We start from the raw sequence: 17,492 nt of genomic DNA, 5'->3' as shown, positions 1-17,492 counted from the left end.
GGGGGGGAGTTACCCCCCCCCCCGCCGTATTTATTAAAATATGAAACAAAATTTAAAACATTAAATTAAAACGTTTCATGAATTATGTACAATTTTACTTTCATTACATTTGGATGAAGACATGTTCTTTGGCTAACCTTAACAGATCTCTAATACAAAGGTTTCCTAGCCGAGTCTAGCATCCTGCAAATGCATACATTCTAAATTAAAATTGTACATCCTAGCATTAAGGGCCAACGGCAAGGTCTTAACCGGTGTCAGATCCCTACTACCAAACTCCCGCCCTCACGGTGTGAGTGGCGCATGCGCAGAGGACTTTACCCTCGTTGCCAACTGTAACTTCCCTTGTCGTGGGGGCCCCATTCACTCGACGCCATCTTAAAGGTCGTCCGAGTTCCCGTGTGAGGTATCTGTAAGAAGGACAGCGTGGACTCCCCCCCTTCTCCACACTCTCTTCCGCCGGAGCGGATATCCGGCCCCCGGGAAATTCGTAGGAGGGGCATCTAGCCATCTCCACCCTGGGAGGGGCCTATGGCCGTCTCCCCCTAGGCGACCCATCTGTAGTGGGTGCCGCCTCCCCGTGGGAGGGGCCAATGGCCGCCTCCCCCCTGGGCGCTCCCATCCATTCTGGGTGGCGCCCCCCCTAGGGACCTTGAAATTACTGCTCACCGATCATGACCTTACCGCCACAGGCCGGATAGTTGACCGACTATCCGGCCCCCCCATACCTCCTAAAGGTCATGCCTCCTCAATCCCCTTAGCCATGCTATGAAGTCTCCTATGAGTAAATTATTCCCCGCCCTGGACAGGTGAACCCCATCATTCAAATAAAAGTGATCACCCCGAATACACCCATGGGGAATGCTATGCAAATGCGCGGAGCGAAACAATTTCCCAATTTTATTGTTGACCCTCTTTACCGAGTGGTTCAACGCTGACACAGAGAAATCCCCCGCCAAACCCTCCTGGGGATCATGTGGGACCAGGCGATTGTGCACCCCGGGAGCCTCTTAGCCAACCAGCTGACTGCCGACAAAATGTGTTCCACTAACACTCGTCTTCCCAGTCTCACCAAGTAATTTCCCCCCAAGTGTACTATGATTATAGATTGCGGTGACCTTTGCCACCCTAAGAGACCCTCCACAAACGATTGAAATTGGTCAAAACAGAGGCCTCCCTTCCCATGGAAGGTCACTCTGAACCCGTATTCCCCAGATGCGTGAGTCGCGTCACCTGCCATGAATACGTCCCCGGCGCGCCTCACGTATGAGTGGCCCATGACTCATACCACTTGCTCTCCAGTCGGTGATCCTCGACCGCTGGTCCCCTGGTGATGGGTTGATCCCAAATTCCGCCCCGCGTCACAGGCTTGCAAAACTGTAATTCAAACAAAAGACAACAAGCGTGAGTGCATTTAATCAGTCTTTTTACAACATGTGCAATCGCACATACCTCTTGAAGCAGTTCGAGGACCAACGGCCTAGCTGTTTCACTTCTTCCGCACCCAGACCCCGAGCCGTAGCCTCAGTAGCGGCCCCTATTCTGAATGAGTGGGTCCCAAAATCGCACGGGTCCATGCCCGCCGCAGCGATTGTAAGTGCTAGGACCCTCTGAAACTGAAATCTTGTCAGAGGGGTGCCATCCTTGTGCCTAAGCAGGCTCCCTCCCCATGTTGCCGGCCTCTGTGCCAAGTATTCCTCTAAACACTTTATCGGACAAATGGGGCTCCCTCGAGCGCGCTGCACAACAACACTATCTCCCATAGCTTCCTGGTCTGTCTTTGACCTGACTATAGAGATCAGCATCGAATCACCCCGTATTTGTACGTGATCCCTGCATAAGCCTCCCTCCATATCTTTCTTGTTCCTCGCTACGAGTTTGCTTACCCGCATGGCCCCATGAAATGCCAAGGCGAAAGCTGCCCGGAACAGAACTGCTTCGGAAGGGGAGGAGCATGTCTCATCCAGCTTTGCTAAAAGCCGAGACAATCTCTCTAAACCAATCGGGCGCCTCGAATCTTGTCTGCGACCCTCCAAGCGCTGCTAGCCACGGAGCGCCTTTCTCACTAAAAAGGAACCCGTCGGGTCCCTTATGCCGTGAAGCTGTGCCGCCCTATGTCTGTTGGCAGTTGCGGCTGATCGCCCTTCTCTATTCAGCGCTACTAAGAACCCCAGGAAAGATTCCTCCTGCCCCCAGCTCTGTCTCCCTGCCGGGCCTAAAAAGGTGCAGTAAGAACAAAACACTCCCTCATAAGCCTTCCTCGTCCTGGACGCTAAGCTGGCAGCCACGAGGTCTTGTAATGCGTTGCACCGATCAGCCATAGTGCATCGGGGAACGGTGCCGCCAATAGATCCGCTGTGGGTAGATAGCCCCTGAAAGCCTGCATGTGTGAACGAGAGAGTGCATCAGCTGCATTATTCAGTACGCCCGGCACATTTTTTGCCCTGAACTGTACATTCAATCTCATGCAACGTAAAACAATTTCTTTCAACAGTCTCAAGATCCACTTACAGCGTGCTGCCTGCTGATTAATGCACTCGACCACTGTCATATTGTCCGACCAGAACACTACTGAGCGGTCCCTAAAATCGTCTGGCCATGCCAACAGGGCCACCCAGATGGGAAACAGCTCCTAGAACCCAATGTTACCTGTTAGGCTAATGGAGTGCCACCATGTCGGCCATACTTGTGCCGACCATCGGTTACCAAAGATGGCGCCAAATCCTACGCTCCCAGCTGAGTCAGTCCACAAACCCAGCTCGTCAGACGATGCTGGGGGCTTGTTCCACGCCACTCAACCGTTGAAGTCCGCCAGAAATGCCAACCAGATGCGCATATCCTGGCGAACCTCTGCCGACAGTCTCGTGCGGTGGTGTCCCTCCTTGAGGCCGACCATAGCTTGTGCAATGGAGCGTGAGAAGGGGCGAGCCATCGGTATCACTCTCAAGGCAAAGTTAAGCTGACCCACTGTTTGTTGTAACTGGTGCAGGGTCACTTTTTCCTTGCCCAGGCATTGTATCAAGGAAGCCCTGAACTTGGCCACTTTCTCCATTGGCAGACAGAAACATCCCTCCACTGAATCGAGCGCAATCCCCAGAAACTCCAGTGAAGTAGATGGCCCCACTGTCCTACCTGGTGCCAACGGGACTCCAAATTCCTGCATGAGAATGCAGAAGTCTTGCAGCGCCTGTGCACATTCCGCAGTGCCGGCCGGTCCTAAGAACAGGAAGTCGTCTAAATAGTGCATCACTTGTCTATGCCCTGTGGCCTGGGTGAATGCCCATTCTAAAAAACAGCTGAACATCTCAAAATAAGCACAAGAAATTGAGCAGCCCATGGGCATGCATCTATCCATATAATACTTCCCCTGGAACGTAAATCCTAGCAAGCGCTGGTCCCGCGGGTGCACCGGGAGCAACCTGAATGTTGATTCGATGTCTGATTTCGCCAACAGAGCACCGGGGCCTAGGTCATTCAGTAGGGCCACGGCATCGTCAAACGATGCGTACCGAACTGAACAGACATCCGGGTCAATGGCTTCATTCACCGAGGCGCCCCTCTGGGCCGACAGATTGTGAATGAGTCTATTCTCCCCTGGGTCTTTCTTCGGAACCACACATAGAGGTGAACACACGAAATCCGCCACTGGCGGGCATTGAAACGGTCCTGCTACCCGCCACAAGCTGACCTCTTTGGTAATTTTCTTGGCGCCACTGCCGGGTTGTGCTGAACGGATTGCTGATTTTTACAAAAGGGGCTCCCCCGAAAATTCCCCGCCGGGATGTTGAAGCCATATAGGAAACCATTCCTCAAAATCCCGGCGGATACATGATCATGGTATTTGTTCAGCCAGGGGGTCAAAGCCATGATATCAATGGGTGAAGACAATTGCCTCCCAAGCATCACTTCAATCCTGTTTGGATCCCCCCTTTCCTCCCGAACCACCATTCTTGGACCTACAGCTGCTTTCCGGGTGTGAGGAGTTCCCACAGCCCGCACAAGCATGCCGGAACCTACATGTTCCCTGGGGCCTGTTACAATTACCTCTGTTGAAGCCCCAGCAAACCCCGCGCTTGCCCCCATTTCCGCCGGTCTTGGGCTGTGCTTCCCCACCGGCGCTTGCTCGAAAGGGCTGCGTCGGCCTTTGTTGAACTGTCCCAGACCCGCTCCCGCCTGGCGAGGACGTACCTGCCGATCCAGGCAAGAGCTGTTTGTGCCACGATACTGTGTCGAGGCAATCCCATGTTAAAGTTACATCAAACTCTTTTGCCTTTCGAAAGTGCACATCATAACCTTTCCACTCATTCCCCCCGTACATGGTATAAAAATCCATGATCCTGTTCTGGTAACAGGATAGATCGGTCAACACTTCAGGTTTACGTTCCCCCATTACTGCCGTAAATATAGAGAATGCCTTCACCCAGTTCGCTACGGTCTCGTCGACCCTAAATTCAGCCATCTTGGCCCGCCACACGCTGGGGTGCCATAAATCTTTCTGGCTCTTTGCGTATTCCATCTCACGATGGTCGGTTAATAATGAAAACATATTAACATATTTGTCCCCCCATATCATTTCCTTCGTGGCCGCTGGGATGTGCTGGGCCACCCTTTCACGCCTCGAAGGCACTGAACTCTCCCCCACCATTGGCAATGGGTTCTTACCGGGTTCAACCGCCGCGTCTGCTGTCTTTTCTCGGCCAACTGCTGTCGTTCCCGGTGCGACCTGTGGGGGAATAGAAGGAACATTCGCCGTCCCGGCTTCTCTTGCCTGCCGTAACTGCTCGATTATTAATCTGGCTTCCTCGGCCGGATCCCCCGCAGCCACAGCCCCCCCTGATTTCTTCTTAAGCCAAGGCAATACTGCCGCTAACTGAAGGGCCAGTTCTGGGGGCATCTGATCATTATCAACCGGAGTTATTACAACAGGGATCGGCAAACCCACGTCTGGGCTTGGTACCGGGGTGTCCACCGGTATTACGGGGGCTGTTGGGGGTACCTCCGGGACCGGGCCCTCCCCAGAAATCGCCCTCTTCTTAACACACCTCCCCCTACCCTCAGGGACGACTCCCGGCAAGGCCGGACCTATCACCTTCGTAGGACGGCCCGCAAGGTTGCTTTGGGCTGCTATCTGCTTTTTTACCTCTGCCAAGCCGCGACCAATCGAATCTACTTTACCCAGTTTTCTGTCCATGACCGCCATTCATTTCGACAAAGTGCGCAGTATCTTCTCCAAATCGGAGCTCTTTCCCGCTTTTTTGCCTGCCATGGCTTCGTTTACTCCGTTCGAGTTGCTCGACAAGGTCCTAGATCCTTCACACGACTGAAGCTGAAAAATAAAGAACAAAGATTACCAGTTCTCAAAATTGCCGCTTGTTCCGTCGAGGGCTCACGAGCAACGAGTGGTGCAGCCTTCAGAGCACTGGAACAAGAGGACGCTTCTTTGGATTCCCGCTCCATTTATCCGCCTGTGGGAGGGCGGGGACCCTCCTTAGGTACGCCCCCTGGGCACGGTCTTCCGGGCGGGTGTCTAGGACAACCCCTTCTGGGCGCGAAGGGCGTGCTCCGGCTACGCCGCTTTGGGCATACCAGCCGAACCACGCCTCCCGCCCAAAATGGTTTCCCGGGGGGATCGGGGCACCCATCCATACGTTCGGGGGGACCGAGTGGTCTTCCCTTTCCATTTGTGTCCTCAAATCTGCTGGACAAAAACGTTATCTTCCACAGTCTATAATCCACATGCAAGTAAACTAGCCATGTCAGATGTCTACCTATTTTAAATGCTTCTGGATGGGTTTTGGCACAATAAGAAATACAGTTAATGCGTTTCAATCCACCACATTTTTCCTTTGCCTATATTAATGCAGACCTTCCTTCTGCACTTCCAGCTGCCTCTTGCTCCAGTTGCAAGAGCAATTTACCTACCTGGTGGATCCATTATCCAGCATTCATCAGCTGTGCCAAGGATACTAATCCCCCAGAGAACAGTTTTGAAAGCCTCACATTCAATCAAAGGGTATGAGGCTGTGCCTACATTTAGGGTAAAGTAATACTCTTATTGCCTCACTAAGCAGATCGTAGACAATGACACCCTCTAAACAATAGACAAAGGGAAAGCAACTTAGTCGCAATTTCCATGTGGGGACCGTGGTGGGCAGCCTACTCCAGTTAAAACTGAGTTCTGTTGGATTGTGGTCTGAAATTGCCTTTCCTATTATGTGGCTTGGGTAACATAACCCTGTATGTCTGTGGTACAAAGAAGACTATCGCGTCTGATATTAAAATCATGATGGGTGGAATAAAACAAATAATGTCTTGAGTTTGGATTTACTGTTCACCAGGAATCACCTATAGAACAATGTTGCAAACAACGTCAAAATCAGAGAAGGTTCCACAGATATAATGGCATCACAAAATACAATGACATAGGAGAACGCCACACATCTGTGTCATCCTTCAGGGCGATAAGGTCTCCGTCTGGTGCCACATGCTTCAGGTCTGGTTTTCTGATTTCAGCTACATCTGCAGTAGTGTGATTCCTCCCCAATGCACAAATGCTATCAGCTATCTGTGTAGGTTTAAAACTGAAACCTACAAATCCCTGGAACTAAATTTCTCTTCCATGGATCTATTCAATAGCTGACGTGTTTCGGCTGTCTTCCAAATATGTAGACACCTTTGTAGAGTATTCCAAAATTGAAATCCTTGAAGGTCAGAATACAGGCAGGAGACTCAAAGACAAGACATTTGGCTGGTAGTAAATTTGATGCATTTTCATAAAGATGTATTCAGATACATTTGCACAAAATGTGGTATAAGTTATAGCACATTAAATAAAATTAGTTTACCAGAGAGGTTGACCCTTCTCAGTGCTGACTTCCTTACTTTGGAATAAACATCCTGGTGATGAAAGGGTACGACTATATCATATCATACTCAGATGGGAACTCAAAACCACCATCTTCTTCTATTCTATTCCTGATAGATAGATGTATGTTAACGCACAACACATCAACACTGCAGGATCTCATTAAGTTTGTTGAAGTAAACTATAAAAATTACAATGATGGTTAACTTAAAAAATATACTATAGTGTAACATAACAGGAAATTCAAAAGCAATAATAACTTTAATTGGGAGAGAATAAAAAAAATGTAAGTTGACTAACTGAATAGCTGTCCATCTTGCTGGGTGCCTATAGGGACTTAATGAACACTGGAAGGTGAATGAGTGTTGTCTGGCATGCCTGGTGGCCTCAACAAGATTGAGTCTAATATCAATCCTCTTTTGTCTTATCTAAAAAATGAATACCGCATACTAATGTGATCCATAGATATTGCGATGATATGTTCAAAGTGTGTGGTGATAAAAATGAGATATTCTATATTAAGTTGCTTTCCCTTTGTCTATTGTTTATTGATTGCCTGCCACTTATGCACATGTCTCATAGATCACCTGACTTCAGAGCCATGCTCCTCCATGACTGCCAGTTTCTGGAGTATCTAGATCTTGGAACATGTATGAACCTTGAATCATCCAGTATCAGCAATGTCTTGATAGTGGAGCATCTCGTCTCGATAACTAGTCATTCCTCGGTCATCTGGTCTCAATAATTGCAAATGTTGGCTTGATCTTGGTATGTCTGGTCTCAGTCACTGCCTGATCCTTCATTGCCTCCACTCTGTGATTACATGATTTTTAATTTCTGGCCAATTTGATTGCTCCATCTGATCTCAGTTACTGTCTAATCATAAAATGTCTGAGCTCAGTTAATACCTGGTCTTGGATGAACTGGCCTCTGTGGTAACCCGATGTTGGAAAGGCTGATCTCAGTGTATGCCAGATCTTGGAGTGTCTGCTCCTGGTGAATACCTGTTGTTGAGTGTCTGGTCTTGATGTTCATCATAGGAAACCTAACTTTGTCTGAGTCACATCTGAGGTGAGAGTCCTAGTTGAGGCCATTGAAATGTGTCTTCATTGCTTGATTTACCCTTATTGGGGCTTCAGATAAGGACTGGGCTTTGCTTTTCAGAGCCACAAGGGTATTTCCTGATGGCATTTATGCAAGAGATTTTTCATAATTCCATTGTCTTATGGAACTTACACCTTCTTTTCAATACATGTGAGGAGAACTAATGAGTTATATGCATATAATCAAAGCCACTATTTCTATAATAAAATCACATCTATCCAAAGGTGGTATGCTAAAGTTCCCAATGTACTGCTCTCAGTGTCACTGGTGTGCCTTCCCTTGCTCACCTGCAAAGCCTCTAGATCATGGGTGTGGCTATCTCTCTGTTTATGATGTCACAATTCCTTCCACCATATTCATGTGACATAATGTACCAGGTTACCAGGATAAAGGAATCGTGTATAAAACTCAGAGCGGCTGCTGCCTGTCCTGACCTCTCTTGTGTCCCTTATGTAGGCTAAGTAACTCCACCATTCTCTTATTTAACATGGTTCTCTTACAGAGTCACTCCTCAACCCATCATGTTGGCCCCGTTCTACCTGCGATGCCCAGAGACGTTGCGCCAGTGGTTGAACGGGAACCGTGAAGGCCTCGACTGTCACTGCAATAAGGGAATCCCCACCATCACTGACTTTGAGCTCGACACCTTCCTGGAAGCGTGGAGTCGTGGGCCTGCCCAGGTTCTGGTGGTCATCATCCTCTCCTCGGAGAAGCCGGCACTGTCCGCAAAGCTGGAAGAGATCGCACATGACATGTACATCACAACACAGCGGGGCCGGTTGGCTCCATGTATCAAGGTGCACAACCTCTCAGTCATTTACATTTCACATGATTAATTCTCATTCATTTATGATATAGACTCATTGGGTCTAATTTAGAATTGGGTACAATGGAAAATCCTTTATTTTCTGAGTGAATTGCTCAATCCAAAGGTGAATCCACCTGTGGTACTGCTCCCACCGCATAAAAAGTGGAGGATTTTTTCATTACCACCCAACTGTATATAATGTTCTATTTTGCAGTGTGCCTTTGAGGCTTTATTGTGCAATTTTACACTTTTCTATTTTCTCTTTTTCTGTTCCTTTTTCCTAATAGTGTTTTCCTAATTTGTTTTTAGATTGCTTTGATATTGGTTTTTGTGAGTGCATCGTTTAGTCAAACAATGTGTACAGTAACTATCAATTTGATATTCTGTGTCACAGCATCAAGCATGGCTGAGAACAGGTCCTAGAGCTGTGCAGAAGCTATGTGGCATGGACCTAGAAATAGAAAATATACCAGGATTGTTTTCAGAGTAAGAATATTAGTGGGCGGTGGATCCTATATTTGGACATAGAGGGGCCCAATTCACAAAGGTAAACATGACTGAAAAGTAAGCTTACAACCACATTTAGCTATTTTATGCCTGCCAGGAATTCTCAAAGGGATTAAATCCATTTGCATAGCCAGAGATCTCTGCCATGACTCCGGAGATTTCTACGCCCTAATCCCACTCAAGTGGAAGTGGGCATTCCAAGGTGTGGTTTGTCTTGGAAGTTTAGCGACCTCCACTACAAAATACCTTCATGATCTTTCCTAGACTTTGAACGAGCCCCTTTTCCTTCTGCAAATGGTTGTAAATTTGATATGGCACAGGACTGAAGTAGCTACCATTTCAGAGTGAAAAGAGGGAAAAATCACCCACAATTTCCACGGGGTGTAGGGAAAAGGCCTTCTCCTTAGGAAAATTTATTTTCATCACTTGAAAAAAGAGTTCATTTTGCACAGTGGATCCTATTCTACCTTTGCTGACTTCTTCACTGCAGAGAAGTTCTCACATCAGGAATGGGTCACATGACCTTTCTAAGTTTATGCCTGGAAACGTGAGCTTAGCACTGCTTTCCAAGCATAATCCTGAGAATGTTTGTGAATTCCAAAAAATAGGAAAAGTGGGGCATATTACCAAGCAATAGCGATAATTATCGCTATTGCTTGGTTAGAGACAAAAATTTACCGCTAAGCTGCGGCGATTTTTATCGCAAATAAAACTTGGTATTATCAAGCTTTATCGCAAATGCGATAAAAAACGGCCGCAATGCATGAATATCGCTGAAAAGTCAGCGATATTCATGCATTACCGAGCTAATGCTCTTAGCCATGTTATCCACCTCCCATTGGATAACATTGCTAAGAACTGCTCAGGGCAGGTGTTAGCTTTTGGAGATATTCGCGCTTAGCGCGAATATCTCCAAAAGTTGCTAATAGGAGATAGCGATGTTAGCAACTGTTTCCAGTCGCTAACATCTTGGCACGCCCACTTTGCATGCCATTAGTGATAAATATCACTGACATGCAAAGTGGGGCCCAAGATGGTCGCTATCTCCTACTAGCTGTTGCTAACTGCTGTTAGCGACAGCTGGATGTATGACGTTACAACGCATACTTTTACCACGCATGCCTTTACAACACGGTTTTTACAACGCATGCCTTTACAACGCATAGCGCTTTGGGGTGCTGGATAGTGAAAAGTTTAATTTACTATTCCAACTCCAGTCCCCGTGGACACTAGTGTGGAAAATAAATACAAACTTGGTGAACATTATCGGCGCCATCTTGCCCCTTTCCAAGCCCATTCGTGCGCGTAAGCGGCAGCCATTTTGAGCACCATGGCCTCCCTGCCCCTCGCTGATAGCCAGCGCGTCTCTCTCTCTCTCTCTTAACCTCGCAAGCATTCCCCCGCACGCTGACAACCCCCGCTCTCTCATGCCTTGGGTCATAAACTCCTCTTCAGTGCAGCTTCACCACGGAATCCCATCCTGTTCCCAGCGCGACACCTCCCCTCATTCCTTTCATGGCCTCAGACCCTTTTGATGCAAACCCCCTTTTTCCTGTGTCCCCGTTTGTCTTCCCTGTTCCCAGGCCGCCACCTGGCTCTGCGGATACTGTTTATTACCCCGTACAGTAGGAAGCTTCCCCTCCCCATCAAAAGACCCCCGAATCGATCAAAGCCCCCACCCCATGAGATCCGACCAACCCCATGCATTCCGTGAATCGGCGGAATGCCCTGCTGTGCGACAACCATCACCTGTTGTGACCGGGGTGGGGAATCCAACTGTAAATGTATGTGGGAACGGGTCTGAAGGGGAGATTCCGAGGATGTTCTTTCAAGTACTAAAGTATTGCGAGAATGTGTTATGTGCAATAAAGGTCATAAACCCTAGTATAAGAGGCCAGGCCTCAGAGATGTGGTTAGAGCACCTCGTGACGATACTTGCTGTCTGAATTGATGTGTTCTCCTCCGGAGAGAATAAAATCCTCGTTTCCTGCCTTCCAGTCTCCAGCGCCTGCTTCTTCATTGATTAATATTGGTGGGTCATAGAGGCGATACCGCCGGGCAACATAAAAGGGTCTTTGGTTACCGGTTGTCTTTGGAACCCTTTTTAACAATTGGCGTCCCAAACGTGGGGCCCATCAGCGACTCGTGGATCCAGTGGGAGAGGTCCCGACGACAGAGTGAACGACTGCAACGATCGGAAGGTACCCTGTCCGATAGACCCTCGTCTGACAGCCGATCATCCGAACTTCACTGGTTCCGAACAGACCTCTCTCGAGTGATCTGCGGTCCTGACTGGGAACCATCAGGAGTGCCACGAGAAGTACGAAGAGAAGAGGACGATCGGGCGCTGGATTCGGAAGACGAGAAACGGTCCATGCGGTCCGGGTAAGGTCGTGTAAACACGACGAATTGCGAAAGTGATAGATAATTGAAAGTGATTGATAATTGTTGAGAAAATACTAGTATTACTTTTTGTTAATTTATTGGAGATTCACTGTCTACAAACGGAGAAACAACAGGCTCTCCCTTTATAAACAGCGAAGGATAGGTACGCACCCGTCGGACCTATCTTTCTCCCCCACTGAACAATTGCCCCTTCCCCCCATTGATTAACTGTTATAGATTGTTTTCTGGAGATTCTCTGTCTGCAAACAGGGAAAAATAGGTCCCCTCTTTGCAGATAGTGAAAGGGTAGGTGACGCGAACTTTTGCGAGCCTACTTATTCTCCCCATTGACCATATTGATTTTTTATTTTTGACCTAACATTGATTGCTCAGAATTGGTTCATGAGGTATTCACTACGTGCAAACAACGTAGAATAGAAATATTCTGTCTAGTCTTTGCGCGCAGTGATAAGATAGGTAGTGCTGACTATTATCCCATTGCGATCCGTCATGCCTGTCTTCTCCCCACTGGTTAGTAGCCTGTTTTACCCGGACCGCTTATTAGAGATGAACCATCCGGCTCCGCTGGAAGGCACCCCTAATAAGGACATGTTCATGAAGCATGGATTAATCGCTATAGCCTACAGTGAACTATGGCATAAATATACGAAAAAGGATCGAGAAAGTCAGTGGCCACTGAGAGGATCCTTTGATCTTGACAAAATAGAAACGGTAGAAATAGCCCTTCGTAGGAATGAAACAACACCTATTATGCTCGATAGTCTCGGTATGTGGCGCAAAGAAGCTGCACGACGAAGGGAAGGCGACGAATTTAGAAAAGGTGAAGGGACACGACGGACAACCCTCCAAACGTCTAGTAGGCAAAGGGAAGGGCCAGCGATGGCACAGTCCCGAGGAGTAGACATGAAAAGCGAACGGTGTAAAGGGATGTGCCGACAAGCCAACCCCGGAACACAACGACCCGAAGGTAATCCCCCGACATTACGCACAGGACGGACAGATTTAAAACAAAACCAATGTGCTTTCTGTAAATGTCTTGGACACTGGAAAGCCCAATGTCCGACTTTGCAGAGCATAGGTAAGAATGGAGGGTCGACAGAAAGGACAGGCCGACAGAAAGGGAAAAGGCACGAAATAAAAACCAATCAGACTAGTATGGACAGGACAGATAGGACCACCACGTTTGATTATGCTCGGTGGCACAGATTTCGTCAGACCAATTTTAACGACATGTTAGAGTTCTGGGACTGATTGCTCTCTGTTGCTCCCCCACTCTGAAAAACAAACACAACTGCAGGTCAGTGTAAACAACCCCCCGTTAGAGAAAAGACTCAAGAAAGCCAAGCGTCTATTATATAACTTAAGGATTTAATTACGGTAAAACACACAACCAACAGTAAATAGAATAACTAGTAGAACTCTCTAAAAAAAAAAAAAAAACTTTACTAATAGAAAAAAATACAAAACATATTATGCTCACTCCGGAAGTCTTCCAATGTAACAGTTCGATGGTCCCGCCCATCCGAAACACATAGCACGTGTGGGGCGGGGCCTGCCAGCAACCATGGGCCAAAAAGAGATCGCTGGCGAGAAGGTACTGGAGACTCCACAAAGCAGGCAATGAAATGGTCTTTCCATACTACCCTTCCAGGGATGGCGTCCCCCGGGCCACGAGTAGGGAGGGGGCGGCTGCAAATGACCCCCTCCCTCGTATCTCCTGGTCCGGCCATCACGAATTCCTCCATCGAACGGATGCAGGGTGGGCAAGGAGGGAGAGGCGACGCGGACGAGCCTCTCCCACCTCCACAGGTAGGAGGCTTCCCTGCCCTGGCCCGGCGCCGATGTCCTCCAGCCGGGCGACGGCCATATACCTACGCTGCACAGGACACATAATGCCCGACTGGTATATTTTCTCAACACAGGACATACAATGCCCGACTGGTATATTTGCGGAGCACCGGATGTACAGTGGTCCCCCAAGAGTCGGAATCAGGGGCGTAGGGTGGTCATCATGTGCGCCCCTGATTCAAAGGGACGGCGAAGGATGCGCCGGGAGAGGGAGGCGGCACAGACAAGCCTCCCTCACCTCCCCAGATGAAGGCTCCACTGCTGCACCCTGGCGCCCCGAACCAAAATGTCCTGCTCCAGCAACATGATGCTCCGTCTTTCGCCATCACAAGAAGTTTCTTCCTCTCCTGATAGAAACAACGAAGGGCGGTTGCTGCAGGGTCTCAAAATGGCGTCTGGGCCCTCGAAAGGCGGGTCTAGGCCGCTGGAGTAACTTTGTCCGAAATTGCAACTCGGGCACTTGCCCACCTGGGCGCAAGCCCCCACCATCGACAAACATCCCCTCGACTTTGAAGATTCTACCAAAGTCCCAAAAGCCCTCGGCCCCTTCAGGCTTCCGGTGAGGAACAGTTGCATTGATCTCAAATGACATAACCACGGCAGAGCAACAAGATGGCGGTGCTCTCGTGTTTGCATCAGCTTCCGTCTGAACCACCCAGGAACATTATGGGCTAACGAACTCGAGCAAGTTCCGGCTGAACACCAACATGACCCGGTAAGAGAGACTCTACCCCCTCCCTCTCTTGATTGACGGTCCACACCACCAGCCCCTCTGTTAGCACAGTTTTCTTTTGAACTGCCGAAAGGGACTCTGGTCCAACCGCCAATTGTCGGGGATATTTTGCCCCTGATGCTACTTCCGGACTAAACCGGCCTCGCCCAAAATGGCGCTGGTATCAATGGAAACTAACGGATGCCTCGTGGTGTTCCTTAGCTAATGAAACTTGATGTACTAAGATATATATATATATACGAACCATTGCGCACTCGATGTTAAAGGGAGGAGGGTTCACTTGGCGAACATTTAAGAAGGGTTCCGTAAAATGTTGATTTCAATGAACAATTTATTTTTGATATTTGTTGTAACTGATACATAACGTCGCTCATGATGCACACCCGCGGTTTACATCTAGGAAATGTGATTACGATGAGCTTGACTGTGTTTCCATTTATGAACTGAAATGCCCCTGATTCCTTCGTCACGCAATGAAATGTTTTTGGTTACTTGCAAATAATTAATTAGACCTTTTTTACATGTTCTTGTGCTACAAAATAACCCCCTACTGTATGTGCTTCCATCGACGACATGTCAGACCAAAATATGAATTGCGCTCTCACATTTTACGTACTGAATAATTCTACAAATAAAGGTCTTAAAAAGCTATGGATAGGCATCGCATACTTTTGTAAATGCGGGTATCGGTGGGAGGGTTTTTTCTGTGCGCAACTGTTCTGCTCTTTTTTTAAGGTTATCCGAGAAATGGTTGTTCGGCCCTGGGTTGATGGTCGAATCGAAGGTATGATACGCTGCCTCCAAGATATGCGACTAAGCTCAGGAACTGACGTATGAAGAAGGACCTCGACTTCTGAGAATGGGTAAAGTAAAACGGTGTGATCGATAAAATGTTATAAAGATATGGTGGTCGAAGGTACTAAGGTACAGGGTTGAACGAAGAACTGATATGCCTTAGAACATCACAGCTTTGGGAATAATTTAGGGATCCCGATGGCCGGATACATCTACAAAACCGGGTACCTCACGCTAGGCACCTCTGATTCCTCTTTTTAGCGTTTTCACTACACACGATCCTTAATGCCATCCTCGAACCTCCCCATGAACCACCTATCACATTGCCTGCCCCCATAACTTTAGGAAACCAAAACCTTAAGGGATTATATCCCGAAGAGATAAGTACGAGTATGTGGTAAGTAAAGGACTTTCGTGCCCATACATTTGATGTGTTCGAATGTTGTCCCCCTACCTCCCCTTTTTCCCCCTTTTTCCCTCTGCAGGTTACATTAGAATCCCGATTGGAGTATCATAAGGGATCTGGAACCACGTCACGCCCGATGCATGAAAACGGACTACCGCTGCAAGACGACACAAAAAGGACGCCCTACCCAATGCACGACCTTTTTGTACTAGATCTAATGCTTTTCTGTCCCAAAACTGCATGCTTTTCTACATCCTAACACAGACCCGAAACGTCTAAACGTTAGGTAACGCACTGAATAGCCCAAACAATACACGGTCATTCCCCATGTCACACGTGTACTGTTTGGCCTATTGTCTGTCTGTCTCTCTCTCTCTCTCTTACTCTCTCTCTCTCTCTCTCTCTCTCTCTCTCACTCACTCTTCCACCCCTCCACACTTTCCCTCTTCCTAGCAACTGGCACCTAATTGGCGAACCTGGTGCACCTCCTGATTGGCCCCAAATACCACAAGTATTTGCACAAATTTGTCCTAAATAAAATTGTATCGGTACCACGTTACTACCTCTCCTTTTCTACTAAAATATGGATGAAATTTAAATTGGCCAATAGGAAAGGGACAGGTAAGACGACTAAGGTTCCCTAAATTTGACCCACTCTCAGGGAACTATTTGTCAGTGGCTTCTATGATAAAATGTGTCTGTGGTAATGCGACCATCCCCATTGAAAATTGTCTCCGTACCCCAAGCTGTAAGAAATGATCGAGACACCCCCATCTACCCAAAATGCCCCCAGTTTGGTATCAGCTGCCCTGAACGAGAACTTGAAAAACGCCCCTTGCTCCGATTCGCTGTGCTCCTAATCGTTTTTCATAAGATCCCACCTTCCCCGAGGATAAGTTTAATAATTATCGCAAACCACCCCCCAAGTTTTTGTAGTAACCAGGTTGCGAGGATTTATATAGAAAGTTAGAAAGATGTATGCAAAGTTAAAAATTAGATCGAAAATCGAAAGAACTTGTTGCTGTAAGCCTTGCTGAAAATAAGATGTTTTGATGTAATGAAGACTTGTTTAGCCTATGTTCATCCCTCAGAAGGATGCCTATCAGACTATGGTGAATAGCACGTTGCACTTTTTGTAAAATACAAGGCCCTGAAGACCAGCCTAGCCTTGCAAGACTCGTACTAGGGAAATGGGTCTCTGCCAGAAGAACTGACATCTACTATAATAGACATATGCAATGAATAAGTACCAGACCTCGTACCTATTACAAATGAACGTAATAATCATCAAAGCGTCAAAGGATTAGCCAACAAAAGGAAGTTGTAAGGAATCCAGCAAATCCATCATCAATTGTTTATACGTTAGCCGCAAAAATCTCAAATGTAGCGAGTGCTTACCCCAGTTGCTTGGTGTTGGGAGAGAAAATAGATTTATGTAATTACCTTTTTCTGCAAAATCTCTAAAGATTGTCTTTTCAACACTCATTTAAGGGTATCACTGTCGGAGGGGAAAGAGACCGGATGTGGGAGCACGCGGCCTGACTGCGGACTGTGGAACATCAGCGACGGAGGCCGAGGCGAGACCACAGCAGTAAGGAGTCGCAGGACGGGGCACTGTTTCAAACAAAGCTAAGGAAAGGGCTGACCTGAAGCCCCTACTCTATGATCAACGTGTGCCAAAAAGTCCCCGCTCTCTGAACATGGTTACGGACCCGCCCGTCGCAAACCCTCCGTCCACCTGATCTGTTCCCGACTTGGCCTTGCTCCATCCCCTCCTCCTCCGACCTACCATAAGGACTGTTCACACCCGCACCTTTCCACCCGAACTCCCAAGTTCCTCCAAATTCTACTGAGCTACCCAGAGAAGAGTACTCCCTGCGTCAGAAGGGAGGGAGCTCCGACTAGGTAGACCACGAACTATGTTAAATCCCAGAACGGTGACCTAGAACTCCACCAAGGGTCGCCCCCGAAGAAAAGATAAACAAAGTCTGTGGTTCTGCCCGCTACCAAGCACCTTGAA

General features: G+C 48.0%; 1 protein-coding gene across 1 annotated transcript in view; it reads left to right on the top strand.

The window, feature by feature from the left end:
* The window catches only part of LOC147672945 (uncharacterized protein C3orf20-like), a 160,709-nt gene that overhangs the window by 98,060 nt on the left and 45,157 nt on the right, over nt 1–17,492 (top strand). The window contains exon 11 of the mRNA XM_086947892.1: nt 8,472–8,766. Coding sequence (XP_086804018.1) covers nt 8,472–8,766 — 295 coding nt within the window. The remainder of the gene's footprint in view (nt 1–8,471; nt 8,767–17,492) is intronic.

This window comes from Lissotriton vulgaris (genome assembly GCF_964263255.1).
Source record: "Lissotriton vulgaris chromosome 9 unlocalized genomic scaffold, aLisVul1.2 SUPER_9_unloc_2, whole genome shotgun sequence".
Lineage (NCBI taxonomy): Eukaryota > Metazoa > Chordata > Amphibia > Caudata > Salamandridae > Lissotriton > Lissotriton vulgaris.
Note: the sequence above shows the minus strand (reverse complement) of the source record. Positions and strands in the feature narration are given on the sequence as shown.